The following is a 15,091-nucleotide window of genomic DNA, read 5'->3' as shown; positions in this document are numbered from 1 at the left end:
CCCCCCCCCCCCCCCCCCCCCACCCCCCCCTCCTCCCATACATCCACCTATCACTTGCCAAGCTTTGTCCTGCCCCATCTTTCTTCCTGCTTTCTCCTTCCCCCCCACTCCTCCTCTACAATCAGTCCCAACTCGGAATGCCACCTATCCATGTTCTCCAGAGATGCCGCCTGTCCCGCTGAGTTCCTCCAGCACTTTGAGTCTTCTTTTGGTGTCGCCATTTAACTTAGTTCAGATATACAGCATGGAATCAGGCCCTTCGGCCCACATACTCCATGCCGACTAGCAATCATCCATTCACACTAGCTCAATGTTATTCCACTTTTTTACCCACTCCCTACACACTAAGGGCAATTTTACAGAGACTTACAAACCTACAAACCCGCATGTCTGTGGGACGGCAGAAGAAACCGGAGCACCTGGAGGAAACCCACGCAGTCACAGGGAGAACATGCAAACTCCACACAGACAACACCCAAGATCAGGATCAAAGACGGTTCTCTGGCGTTCTGAGACAGCGGCTCTACCAGCTGCACTACTGTGCTGTCCTTTAGTTTTAAGTTGCAGAGAAAGCAAGAGGTGCAGAGGGTACAAACAGGGAGGTGTGTGAGATGGTGAGGTTCAGGAGACCGATGACTGAGGAGATGGTGGTGCTGATGAAGAATCTCCAACCTGAATCATCCCTGTTCTTTTACTCTCCACAGATAGAGAGCGTGCAGCACAGTGGCGCAGCAGTACAGTTGCTGCCTTATAGAGCCAGAGACCCGAGTTTGATCCTCACTACGGGTGCTGTTTGTTCCCGAGTTTGTACTTTCTCTCTGTGACCACGTGGGTTTTCTCTGGGTGCTCTGGTTTCTTCCCACACTCCAAAGACGTTTGTGTTTGTAGGTTAATTGGCTTCTGTAAATCACCTTTATTGTGGTCAGAATGGAGTTGGTGGGCCAAAGGGCCTGTTTCCATGCTGTATCTCGAAGCTAAACTAAAAGATGGTTAGTATTTTCTGCATTTAGCTATGACTCCAAGCACAGCATGGACAGTCTTTTTTTCCCAGGGTAGAGGATTTAGCAAACTAGAGGACAAAGGCTTAAGGTGAGAGGGTAGAGACTTCAGAGGGGCTCTGGGGCAACTTTTTCATTCAGAGGGTAGTCAGTATCTGGAATGAGCCCAGCCATCTTGGTCAGCACGGACCTGATGGACCGAAGGGCCTGTTTCCGTGCTGTACGGTTATATGACTTGAAGTGTAATCATGTATGGTCTTTCCGCTGACTGGTTAGCATGCAACAAAAGCTTTTTACTGATGTCTGTACATGTGACTCTAAACTGAACTAAGTTTTGTAGCAGCTTGTGTCACAAATTGAGGCATCAAGAAATGCCGATCTTGGCGCTTGTAAATCTCAAGGTGATGTAACCCGAATCTGGAGAGAGGTCCCGCCCAAAACGTCAGTGGTCCATGTAGTCCAGAGATGCTACCTGACCCGCTGAGTTACTCCAGCACTTTGTATTTTCTTTAACCCGAGCACTGCTCAGCTCATATTCGAGCAACAGTACCGCATATTCCGTTTGCGCAGCTTTCAACCCAGCGGTATGAATATTGATTTCTCTAATTTCAAGTAACCCTTCCATTCCCTCTCCCTCCGCCCTTCCACTACCCTTGTGTCTCATACTAGTTTCACTGTTGTCCTGTTGTGTCTCACTGCCTGTATTACTCGTTATCACGTACCCCACTGCCAGCAATTGACCATTGTGGGCTCCACCTTTCCTTGATCATCGTTGCTGGCTTTGATTTGTCCCTTTGCATGCCTTTCATTCGTTTGTTTTCATATCTCTTAGTTCCCTCTCCACTGACTCTCAGTCTGAAGAAGGGTCTCGACCCGAAATGTCACTTACCGCTTTTCTCCAGAGATGCTGCCTGACCCGCTGAGTCACTCCAGCTTTTTGTGTCTTTCTTCAGCGTTAGCTTACCTGCTGCAACCGGATGTGCAATTCCAGTGATTTGTTCAGCCTGAAGTATTTGTTCCCCATGTCGTCGAGCAGGTCCTTGCAGAAGTGGCGGAGTTCACTGCACTTCTCACAGATTAAATCCTCCGCGTAGTGGTGATCAGCGATCAATGTATCGCCCTGCAAGATCAGCGCCTGGGCACTCCCAATCAATTCCTGGAAAAGTCACACCGTTCAGTTTGAGTGTCGTTCAAAATAACTTGCCTCGATGCTTCAATGTAGGCACTAATTTTGCCCTTTCTGTTATTAGCTCTTTGAAGGCTAATGAAATAGTCCCATCTGCCTGCCCTCCTAGAGGCCAGAACAGTACAGCACAGGGACAGGCACTTTGGCCTAGTGTGGGTTGAAGGGCCTCTCTGTTCTAACCTGTTCTACTGTGCATTCTAAAAGGGCAGGCAATATCTGTGCCGAACATGATGCCCAGTTAAGTTCTTACCTGCCGACATATCCCTCCATTCCCTGCACTTCCATAAGCCTATTCAGAAGCCTCTTAAACACCACTGTGGGATCACTGAATTCTCAATGATTTGCCAAGCCCAGTAGTAGCATTTTAAAACTTGCCAAGCCCAGTAGTAGCATTTTAAAACTGTTATTCAAGCACAACGGTTATGCGGCATTAGAACATTTAAAATATCTGCAGACCTTAACTAACAACTGAACACGTCATAACCAACAAAACAAAGAAACTATGGAACTGTAACTAAAGGACTGAAGACTGAGTATGATGAGACAAAAGGCACTGGACAAACACTTTCATAGAACAGACACAGAGTACACTGCTGAAAAACGGGCTTCCTTGTCTATTGATGCCCTTTGAATACAGCTATCTAGGATGAGAGCCGCAAGGGTTAAGTTGCTATGCAGCCAGCTAACATGTCATTGTTCACAACTACTCGTCTTGCCCCTATATTGCCCCTCTCACCTTAAAGCTATGCCCTCGAGTATTTGATATTTCCACTCTGGAAATAAGGTTCTGACTGTCTACCTCCTCTATGCCTCTCATAATTGTTAAACTTCTATCAGCTCTCCCCTCAGCAACCAGCCTTTGAGAGGAATCAATCCAAGTTTGCCCAACCTCTCCCTGTAGCTAATACCCTTATATCCAGGCAGCATCTTGGTAAACATCCTCTGCACTATCTCCAAAGCCTCCACATCCTTCCTTTAATAGGGCGACCAAAACTATATGAAATCTCCAAATGAAACAAATCCCATCTCCCTGCATATGTTCTACATCCCTCCATTCCCTGTCTGTATGTGTACATGTTCAAATGGCTCCTAAATCCTGCAGTTGTGTCAGCTTACACCATTTCCCCAAGGAATGTCTTCCACACTCTGTAACAAATTTGCATCGTAAATGTCATTTAAACTTTCCCCATCACCTCAAGTATTTGACAGTTTCATTTTGGGAGTGAGACTTTGATTATCTAAGTCTCTCATAAGTTTATAAATTTCCATCAGGTCTCCCCTCAGCCTCTGATGCTTCAGAGAAAACAATCCTAGTTTGCACAAAATGCTGGAGTAACTCAGTGGGTCGGGAAGCATCTCTGGAAGAAAGGAATAGGTGATGTTTCAGGTCAGAATCGTTCCTCAAACCCTTCAGTCTGAAGAAGGGTTCAGACCCAAAACGTCACCTATTCTTTTTCTCCAGAGATGCTGCCTCACCCGGTGAGTTACACTATACTCCATAATGTGCTTGCAATGCTCATTGATCTTGACTTGCTCCAGAATGTTGGTTTGACTCTATTCAACAGAACTGTGCACCTCACCTGAGATCGCTCGTCCAGGTTAGTCAGTGCACGAAGGGCTTGTTCCGAGTGAGCAACACTGGCCCCAGTTTCGGGGATGTCTCCCTCGTCAGCAGACAGGTAATCCAGTGCCATCTTTATCTGCAGAACCAAGTTAAATTGAACACACTTGTGAAATATGTGACTGGGGAAGACATGAGAGGCATAGATAGGGTAGACAGTCAGAACCTTTTACCCCAGGGTGGAAATGTCAAACACTAGAGGATATAGTTGTCAGTTGCGAGGGCCATGGTTTTTAACACAGGGAGTGGTGTGCGCCTGGAACACGATACCAGGGGTGGTGGTGGAGGCGGATATGATAGTGGCATTTAAGAGGCCTTTAGATAGGCAGATGGATGGTCTGGGAATGGAGTGACATGGATCAAGTGCAGGCAGAGATGAGTTTAACTTGGCAACATGTTCGGCACGAACATTGTGGGCCAAAGGGCCTGCTCCTGTGCTGCACTGTTCTATGTATTCTAAAGAGAATTCAAGAATTCTCTATTTCCATTTGACTTCATGCCCCCCCCAAAAGCGGCAGATGAAAGCACCGTTAGAAAAGATAACACATTTATCGCAATGTAAGGTTTAAAAATACTCCCAATCAGCATTGAACAGGTGATACTGCTTGCCACCGGGTACAAAGCACTTAGTCTACCCACTTCCTCTGAAGTGTGACCTTCCAACACAAGGATAAACACCAAAGATAAAATAAAGGAGCCTAATCTAGCAAACCATGGAAGATGGGCAGGGGAATGGTACAGGAAGTATAAAGACAATATCTTAGTGAGCTCTTTACAGCGAGTCAGTTTTACAATGACAAGTCGGGCAGACACTCGACACAACAGATGGAATGTAGCAAGAGTCCACCTTGGGGCAAGAGGTGGCAAGACCATCTGTGGTTGAGTGCTGCAGGTTAGCGTGCCCCAGCTGTACAGTCATAACTCATCCCCATTATAAATCATACAATCTATTCTTATGTTTATTTGATATCTTTAATTTATGGACATGAATTGATAGGATGTGGTCATTATTGACACTACCGGCATTTTTGTCCATCCATTTGGGACGACAGATGGCACAATGGGCTAAGTGTTCGGCTGGCAACCGGAAGGTAGCCGGTTCGAATCCCGCTTGGAGTGCATACTGTCGTTGTGTCCTTGGGCAAGACACTTCACCCACCTTTGCCTGTGTGTGAATGTGTGTGAATGTGTGTGAATGTGTGTGAGTGATTGGTGGTGGTCGGAGGGGCCGTAGGCGCAGATTGGCAGCCACGCTTCCGTCAGTCTGCCCCAGGTCAGCTGTGGCTACAGAAGTAGCTTACCACCACCGAGTGTGACTGAGGAGTGAATGAATAATGCGATGTAAAGCGCCTTGAGTATTAGAAAGGCGCTATATAAATCCCATCCATCATCATCATCATCCACTCAATGATCTCTGAGGGAAAAAGTCCACAACTCATGGTCCTCATCCCTTGATCTGCCTTACCCTGTCTCTTGCAACTCACTCCTCCCTCCCCGTCGCTCTCTTTTTCAAACTGACTCCCCTCCACTATTCCCACTTCCCCTCCGCTCTCCCCATCACTATCCGTACCCGTGTGCGGACGTGGCGTCGAAGGACGAGAAGCCGAAGAAAAGAAGTGGAAGCCAAATAACCGAACGGGAACAAAGCCGACACGCCAACTAACCAAAATGGTGGGACGCCTAAAAGCCAACTAACCGAAAAGCCACTTTGCCAAAACACCAAGTAACTGAACGGCTGCGTATCCTGCGAGCCAACTAACTGAATGGCTGCTCAGCCAAAAAGTCAAATAAAAGACATGACGTCGCCGGGGGTGGGGGGTGGGGGGGGGGGGGGACTTGACAACGATTGGTCCAGACCCCCGCGTCCATCACATCACTGGCCGATGGAGACGGGAGGGTGGGGGTCATTTTCCCACACAAGCCATAGGTGACTGGGCACTCTAAACCCGAGCACCAAGTTGTAAGCGGTCCATGTGAAAGATCAGCACCGCCCAACAATGAAGGCACTATGAAACCAGCTGCCGCAAGCCCTTCCCACAGGACGGGGCATTAAAAATCTAAAAAGCGTTACATTGATTTACAAACAAAAGTGTTACATGTATAAATAGTTTTTACATTCGGGAACCTGTTTAATTAAGTGGTGGGATTATTTCCCTGTCCTAACTATGCCTTTGCTTTAGCCGGTGGTTACGTCCCCCATTCCGCCCTCGCAAAGATGTGAGATTTCATTCAGTGCACATTAGGATGAATAGATGCAAGCGGCATGTAAAGTGTCTCTTCCATGCGCGCAATACGTGAAGCCGATGAAATGTAACAACTGTCACACCAAAGATAGACACAAAATGCTGGAGTGACTCAGTGGGACAGGCAGCATCTCTGGAGAGAAGGAATGGGTGGCCTATCGGGTCGAGACCCTTCAGACTCAGTCTTCAGGTCTGAAGAATGGTCTTGACCCGAAACATCACCCATTCCTTCTCTCCAGAGATGCTGCCTTTCTGTTGAATCACTCCAGCTTTTTGTGTCCATCTTCGGTTAAAACAGTTTACAGATTATCTGGAGTTTTGTGCGTGGGAGCTTGTGTGCGTTACGCAGGCAACCAGACAGTAATAAATAAAACGTGCTTCTTGTTGTCAAGGGGGGGGGGGGGGGGGGGGGGGAGTGGGAGGAGATAAAATTGTTTGTTGTCATGCAAACTTGTCATCGACCCGCCAGGGAATTTGTGTGCCCCCCAAGTTTTAAAAGCGATTTACTGGGGCTGCCAATGTCCCGAGCCGTCTGTCCCCGCGGCCAGGGTGCGGGTGAATCATCCGGTGTGGGTGTCAGGGGGTAAATCACCCCGTATGTGGGTCGGGGTCCGGAGGTCGGGGGGGGGGGGGGGGGGGGAATCACCCTGGTGTGGGGGTTAGGGTCCGATGGCGGTGCATCTGGGTGGGCGGAGGGACCAGCCTGTCCCACACCGTTGCTCCACCGTTGCCGACACACAGCCCGTCACAGTGCGGCCGCACTGGGGAGACGAGGCGGAGGGCGGCCGTGGCCATGGGAGAGTGGGGGCTGTCCCGAGGGATGCGCTCCTTCAGCCACTTACAACTAGTGCTCGGGTTCAGAGTGCCCAGTCACCTATGGCTTGTGTGGGAAAATGACCCCCACCCCAGGTGACACAGCCTTTCAGTTAGTTGGCATTTCGGCAGAGTGGCCTTTCGGTGAGTTTGCTTTTAGGCGACGCAGCCTTTCGGTTAGTTTCCATTTAGGCGTCCCACCCTTTCAGTTAGTTTCCATTTAGGCATCCCACCCTTTCGGTTAGTTGGCGTTTCGGCTTTGTTTCCGTTCGGTTATTTGGCTTCCACTTCTTTGCTTCGACTTCTCGTCCTTCGACGCCACGTCCAGGTACCATCCCTACCACCTCCCCTCCATTATCCCCACCTCCCCTCCATTATCCCCACCTCCCCTCCACTATCCTCCCCTCCCCTCCAATCTTCCCCCTCCACACCCAGGGAACACAGACTCAAAGCCTTCTCTGAAGGACGGCTCCTGTGGCAATGTGGCGATCCCTGTGCTTCACACCGTGCGGTCAAGTTTTTTTTTCACACAGAAGGCGGTGAGTGCCTGGAACGCGCTGCCAGGGGTGGCGGTTAAAGTGGTATTTAAAAGACTTTGGATAGGCATGTGGATATGCAGGGAATGAAGGGATACGGATCACATGCATGTTCTAATTCATTCAAAGGTTGAGATCGGGTGCTTACCTCATGGAAAGTTTGTTCGAATCGCCAGAGCTGCAGGCATTGTTCGAGCTTTAGCAGATGCTTTTCCCAAAATCCGTCAAATGCTGTCTCCATGTCATGCAGCTGGATCAGCAGCCTGTCGGAGACAGCGGGCGATAGTCATCGGTATTGGTATGTTATTGCCACATGTACTGAGGTACAACAGTTAGCTTAGTCTGCATGCTAACCAGTCAAATCATACTGTACATGAGAACAATCAAGACATGCATAAGTACCACAGGCAGTGGGAAGAGAAAAATATAAGAGTGCAGAGTACGGTGTTACAACTACAGAGAAAATGCAGATTAAAAAGAGGTACAAGATGCGCAATGAGGTAGGTTGGAAGATCGGGACCACGCCCAATCTTAAGGGAGGACCGTTCAAGAGTCTGATAACAGTGGGGTGCAAGCTACTCCTGAATCTGGTGGTACATGCTTTCAGCCTTTTGTATCTTCTGCCCGACTGGACCGAGAAGAATATGGATTGTCCGCGGTAGGAATGACAGACTAACAAACTACCACCGAAGAAGGGTCTCCTCCCGAAATGTCACCCATTACTTCTCTCCAGAGATGCTGCCTTCCCGCTGAGTTACTCCAGCTTTTTGTCTAGCTTTGGTTTAAAAAAAGCATCTGCAGTTCCTTCCTCCAAACTCCCACAACCGCGCCAATCAGTCACGTTAATGTAGAACTTTTCAAGAAGTCTTTGTCAGTTTTAGGTCCCTAACATCTTTAATATATTCTCCCACTCTCATTCCCATCTCCCTAAACAACCACAAATTGTCCAAACAATCTGCCTTGTACAACAATCCCATATGATAGGTTTGTGGCTTCAGAGAGTCGGCTTGAGGCAGGATCGTTGGTTTAAACAGCAGAAGTGTACGGTGAGGTGGAGTGAGCCACTTGCCTGGACATGAGGCAATTATACACTCCGTTCCTCACATTCTACAACAACCAGCGGGTATAGTCGTTGCCTCGCAGCGCCAGAGACCCGGGTTCAATCCTGATCTCTGGCGCTGTCTTATGGAGTTTCCACATTCTCCCTGTGACCACATTGGTTTCCACCGGATGCTCCGGTTTCCTCCCACGTCCCAAAGACGTGTAGGTTTGTAGGTCAATTGGCCCTAGTATGTAGGGAGTGGATGTGGAAGTGAAGGACCATAAAACTAGTGTGAGCAGGTAATCGATGGTCAGCATGGACTCAATAGGGCCTGTTTCCATACTGTATCTCTGAACTAAAATTATAATCTCCTGGACCATCACAACCAATAATCCATTTTTTGATTGGTTGGGGACGCTGCGAGTCGGCTGCCCTGCCAGCAGCGTTAGAAACATAGAAACATAGAAAATAGGTGCAGGAGGAGGCCATTTGGCCCTTCGAACCAGCACCGCCATTCATTGTGATCATGGCTGATCGTCCCCAATCAATAACCCGTGCCTGCTTTCTCCCCATACCCCTTGATTCCACTAGCCCCTAGAGCTCTATCTAACTCTCTCGTAAATCCATCCAGTGACTTGGCCTCCATCTGGGGCAGGGAATTCCACAAATTCACAACTCTCTCACCTCAGTCTTAAATGGCTTCCCCTTTATTCTATGACTGTGGCACCTGGTTCTGGACTCGTCCTACATTGGGAACATTTTTCCTGCATCTAGCTTGTCCAGTCCTTTTTTAAATTTATATGTTTCTATAAGATTCCCCCTCATCCTTCTAAACTCCAGTGAATACAAGCCTAGTCTTTTCAATCTTTCCTCATATGACAGTCCCGCCATCCCAGGGATAAATCTCGTGAACCTACGCTGCACTGCCTCAATCGCAAGGATGTCCTTCCTCAAATTCGGAGACCAAAACTGGACACAATACTCCAGATGTGGTCTCACCAGAGCCCTCATCAACTGCAGAAGAACCTCTTTACTCCTATACTGAAATCCTCTTGTTATGAAGGCCAACATTCCATTAGCTTTCTTCACTGCCTGCTGTACCTGCACACCAACTTTCAGTGACTGGTGTACAAGGACTCCCAGGTCTCGCTGCACCTCCCCCTTGCCTAACCTAACCCCATTGAGATAATAATCTGCCCCCTTATTTTTGCCGCCAAAGTGGATAACCTCACATTTATCTATATTATACTGCATCTGCCACACATCTGCCCACTCACTCAACTTTTCCAGGTCACCCTGCAACCTTCTAACATCCTCTTCACAGTTCACACTGCCAGCCAGCTTTGTGTCATCCGCTAACTTGCTAGTGTTGCTCCTAATTCCCTCTTCTAAATCATTAATATATATGGTAAACAGTTGCAGCCCTAACACCGAGCCTTGCGGCACTCCACTCACCATTGCCTGCCATTCTGAAAAGGATCCGTTCACTCCTACTCTTTGCTTCCTGTCTGCCAACCAATTTTCTATCCATGTCAACACCCTACCCCCAATACCATGTGCTCTAATTTTAGTCACCAGTCTCCCGGGTGGGACCTTATCAAAGGCTTTCTGAAAGTCTAGATACACTACATCCACTGGCACCCCTTCATCCATTTTACTTGTCACATTATTTTGACTTTTTTTGGGTTTTTTAGTGTGTCCAAGTGTTTGTTTTAATGTCTCATGGTGTGCCTTGTATGGGGGGTGGTGGGGGGGAACATTTTTCGGTCACTCCCTCATGGAGAGGCGACTTTTTCCATGTTGCTTCTCCGCCTCCCCTCTCGTGGCCTAACAGCTTGGATTGGAGCGGTTTCTTTGTTTCTGGGCCAGACTCTGGCCCTTTCCCAGAGTCGGGCCCAGAGCTTCAGCAGCGGGCGCAGCGTGGACTTTACCATCGCCAACCCTTTACAGGGGTTGCCAGAAAGGGGTGCTCCGATCGCTGGCCTGGTGACTTTGACATCATGGGTCTGTGGTCTGCGGAGGCATGGCGTGGACTTACCATCCGGTGTCTGGGATCCCTTGCCGGGGATCACCGGAGAAGAGCTCCGGCCGCCGGCCTGCGGCCTATAACCTCCTGAAGCCGCGGTCTCCGGTAAGAAAGTGGCCGATTCGGGACCTCCAAGCCGCGGAGTGTCTGTCCGTCCTGACGTCGGAGTTTCGAGCATCCCGACGAGAGGGCCTGTACATCAGGGCATCCGTAGTGGCGACTGCGGAGGGTTCATGGCTCCAACCACGGATGAGCAAAGGAGGAGGATTGACTGAACTTTATTGCCTTCCACCACAGTGAAGAATGTTGATTCCACTGTGGTGGATGTTCATGTTATATTCTATTGCGTATTGTGCCATTTTTGTTTGTGTGGCTGCATGGTAAATCAAATTCCACTGCACCTTAATTGGTGCATGTGGCAATAAATGTGAACTTGAACTTGAACTTGAATAGCTGTAACCAAGGAACAGTTACCCTGATACTGGGCAGAACCGAACCTGGCACCACTTCAAAAACTAGACCTGGTCCTGTGCACCAGAGACAAGAAACCTCAAGCATAGGGTCTCCCCCACCACTCTCAAAGAAACCCTCTCTCATTTCCAACACTTCTACTCTCTCAATCTCACGCAGGCCAAGGCTAGGTCTCTCCTTGTACTCACCTTCCAATCCTCATCCCCAACATTCAATGCACCATCTCCATCTTCTCCAGCACCATTGGTTTCACCACTGAGCACAGCTTCCTTTCCATGGTTCCTTTCGGTACTCCAATCCCTCTGAGGCAGTGCTTAGTTCGTCCAACACCAACAACACAAACTCCCCTTCCACACCACCTTCTCATGCAACCACAGGAGGTACATCATCTGCTGTTTTACCTCCTCCCTTCTCAATATCCAGAGCACCACACACTTGAAGCAGCGTAATTTTGTCTCCTCTACTGTGGGGAACTCAGTTGCAGATTTGGTGGTCCCTTTGTGGAGCCCCACATCCTCCCCCAACCTCAACCCCATTCACATTGCAACTATATAATGTAGGAGTAATGTGGTTAGTCTTTTTGGCCAGCCTGCTATAGGAGAGATGTCATTAAGCAGGGAAGAGTGCATATAAGCTACCTGAGGATGTTGTCTGGAATGAAGTGTGGAAAGCAGGCAGTGGCGGACTGGCCAGGATGTCAGCTTGCCCGATGGAAAGTGGGTCCCTGATGAAGTGATAGCAAGTGATGGCAAGTGGGCCCCTGTTAAATGATAACATTGTAGTTGTGGGTGGGCCCCCTTTGTCTCCTGGCAACCAATATTTTAGACGCAGTCCGCCACTGAAAGCAGGTACTATCGCAACATTTAAGAAACATTTAGACAGGTATAGGACAGCTTCTGAGGGAGATGGGCCAAGTACAGGCAGGTGAGACTAGTGTAGAAGGGACATGTTAGCCGGTGTTAGACCAAAGGGCCTGTTTCCACACTGTGTGACTATGAATCTACAGCCAGAGATATAGGGAGAGGTTAGGACTTTATGCCTTGTTGTGCAGGAGCCTGAGGGGTGACCTTATAGAGATGTATAAGATCATGAGGAGGATACGGGGAATGCACAGTCTTTTACCCAGAGTTGGGAAATGAAGTACCAGAGGGAATGGGTTTAAGGTGAGAGGGGAAAGATTGAAAGGGAACCCAAGGGGCAACGTTTTCACACGGCAGGTGGCGGGAGTATTTCTTTTATTAAAGAGAAAGTGAATGTAGAGCAAAGGTATTTGTGCGACCTCACAGACTCACCTCTTCACTGTCGCCCGATCTCCATCCTTCTCCGCACAAGACTCAGCGACGTTGACAGGCTCCATGAGGTTGGTCAGGAGCAGCTCCCCCTCTTTGATCACTCTCTGTACATCATTCTACACACGGAATAAAGAACAGCTGGACAACGACCTCAGCCCTCACCGCAAGCCATCAACCCCACGCAACCTTAAAGAAGGCCCGTGCATTTTGTACGGCATCTTTTACCACCTTTCCCAAGGGAGACCCTTGATCTCTGGGGGAATGTGGGAGATGAGCTGGCCAGACCTATCCGCTATCTGAAGATAGATACAAAATTCTGGAGTAACTCAGCGGGTCAGGCAGCTACTCTGGAGAAAAGGAAATGAATATTTCAGGTCGAGACCCTTCTTCAGTCTTGCAGGCCTCAGCTATGCCTGCCTCTTTGTAGGATTTTTATCTCCAGCTCTACTATTAGCTATGTGCATCGTGCTCATGCAGAAAATTACGTTGGTTAAACTGAACGTTGATTTTTCTAATTTCAAGTAACTCAGCATTCCTTCCCTGCCCCTCTTCACCCCTCCCCCACCCTAGTCGTCCAACTGGTCCCACTTCACATCCTTGTATCCCTGTCGTTAGCACATCTTCACCAGCCAACAATGGGCCATTGTGGACTCCACCCTTCCTGAGGTCATCTTTTGCTGGCCCTGTTTTGTTCCGGACTTTTCCCACCACCAATCAGCCCCTCCCCCCACCTTTATCTTTCAGTCTGAAGAAGGGTTTTGCCCCGAAACTTCGCAGATTTCTTTTCTCCAGAGATGCTGCCTGACCCGCTGAGTAACTCCAGCATTTTATGTCTACCTGTTGGCTAAATATAGTGTGTTGGGATGTCCACTCGAGAGGACATTGTCCTGGGTAGCTCCTGCTTTTCCACAACACTGGGAAATTATTATGTTTCACTACAAAAACACAATGGTAACCCATTACTGGAATGAGCTGTCAGAGGAAGCCAGAGATGCAGATACAATTATGACTTTTAAAAGACCTTTGGGCAGATATATCGGTAGGAAGGTCTTAGAGAGATATGGGCTAAATGCAGGTAGATGGGGCAACCAACATGCCAACTTTAGAAAGGACATGAGGAGGAATTTCTTTAGCCAAAGAATGATGAATCCGCCACAGATAGCTGTGGAGGCCAAATCATTGGGTATTTTTAATGTGGAGATTGACAGGTTCTTGATTAGTAAGGGTGTCAGATGTTATGGGAAGAAGGCAGGAGAATGGGGTTGTGCGTGAAAGATAGATCGTCCGTGATCAAATGGTGGAGTAGACCTGATGGGCCGAATGGTCTATGAGTTATGAACATGAACTTATGGTTGACATGGACAAGGTGAGCCCAAGGGCCTGGCTATGTACTGCACAGCTCCATGACTCCGTGAATGCATTGAACCATGTGGCTTTCCGTTGCTTTTTCTCCCTCATTTCCTTTGCCACTGTCTCCTCCACCCATCGGCAGCCCACACAAGTCCGCAGGTATTGTGACCGGGGCTTACCTTCAGCTGCCTATACTTCTCAGTCCTGGCGATGAGGAGGTCCTCCACTGACTGCAGGTTGTTGGGCAGTTCTGCCTCGGCCAGGTCGGTGCCAAAAGTCTGCAGCATCTGAGCAATGTCCTTGACCATCACGGCAAAGCTCTCGATTGCCTGCGCACCACAACATACACTTTACACGTTCAGCGTGGAAACAGGACCAATGTGTGGGAAGGAACTGCAGATACTGGTTTATACCAAAAATAGACACAAAGTGCTGGAGTAACTCAGCGGGTCAGGCAGCATCGCTGGAGAACATGAAAAGTTAATCTTTTGGGTCAGGACACTTCTTCAGACTGGGTTGCTCCAACACTTTGAGTCTTTCTTGGTAAACCAGCATCTACAGTTCCTTACTTCTTCAGATCCAGAAATTATTTGTGCCCTAAAACACTTTACCCCAAAACACATGCCCAATGGGAGAACATGCCATGAATGCAAAAACAATAACAGCTTGTGACCAACCTGACAAAACTCTAACAGGGCAGAAGAGGAAGTAACTGAAGGGGAACGTGGAGTGTAGTGGGTTCAGTTGGTACGGTCAGCTGGTTTGGCTGCAGATGTGTCCTAGGGATTGGGGAAACACTGAAGAATGTCAAAGACGTAGACAGAAGGAACTGTGGCATGGTGGCGCAGAGGTAGAGTTGCTGCCTTACAGCACTTACAGCGCCGGAGACCCGGGTTTGATCCCGACTATGGGTGCTGTTTGTATGGAGTTTGTATGTTCTCCCCGTGACCTGCGTGGGTTTTCTCTGAGATCTTCGGTTTCCTCCCACACTCCAAAGACATACAGGTATGTAGGTAAATTGGTTTGGTAAATGTAAAAAATTGTCCTTAGTGTGTGTAGGATAGTGTTAATACACGGTCGGTTGCTGGTCGGTTCGGACGCAGTGGGCTGAAGGGCCTGTTTCCGCGCTGTATCTCTAAACTAAAGTGCAGATGCTGGTTGAAAAAAAGAGCCACAATGTACTGGAGTAACTCAGCAGGTCAGGCAACATCTCTGCAGAACACGGAGAGATGCTGTTTCAGGTCGGGACCCTTCTTCAGACTCTATAGGCAACATTTTGGGTTGGAAACTTTCCTCGGTCTGAAGAAGCGTCCCCGACATGAAACGTCATCTATCCATATTCTCCAAAGATGCTGCTGCCTGCCCCACTGTATTACACCAGTACTTTGTGCTTTAAAAAAATAAATAAATGAAATCTTTGGAAAACCACATATTTAATGGATAATTCCTCTGGAATATAGTGATGGGTCAATTATGAGAAAATTAAAATGCTGGAAAATTGCTGTCTTGTAGA

At 48.4% G+C, this 15,091-nt stretch overlaps 1 protein-coding gene across 4 annotated transcripts in view; it reads right to left on the bottom strand.

Moving 5' to 3' along the window:
- The window catches only part of mcf2 (MCF.2 cell line derived transforming sequence), a 93,624-nt gene that overhangs the window by 41,007 nt on the left and 37,526 nt on the right, over positions 1-15,091 (bottom strand). For all 4 annotated transcript variants that reach the window (XM_033030302.1, XM_033030303.1, XM_033030305.1 and 1 more), the window contains 5 exons: positions 13,758-13,907; positions 12,229-12,344; positions 7,546-7,660; positions 3,765-3,884; positions 1,963-2,154 (listed from right to left, as the gene is read on the bottom strand). In XM_033030302.1, the coding sequence (XP_032886193.1) occupies positions 1,963-2,154; positions 3,765-3,884; positions 7,546-7,660; positions 12,229-12,344; positions 13,758-13,907 (693 nt within the window). The remainder of the gene's footprint in view (positions 1-1,962; positions 2,155-3,764; positions 3,885-7,545; positions 7,661-12,228; positions 12,345-13,757; positions 13,908-15,091) is intronic.

The sequence above is a fragment of the Amblyraja radiata genome, chromosome 12 (assembly GCF_010909765.2).
Source record: "Amblyraja radiata isolate CabotCenter1 chromosome 12, sAmbRad1.1.pri, whole genome shotgun sequence".
Taxonomy (NCBI): Eukaryota; Metazoa; Chordata; class Chondrichthyes; order Rajiformes; family Rajidae; genus Amblyraja; species Amblyraja radiata.
Note: the sequence above shows the minus strand (reverse complement) of the source record. Positions and strands in the feature narration are given on the sequence as shown.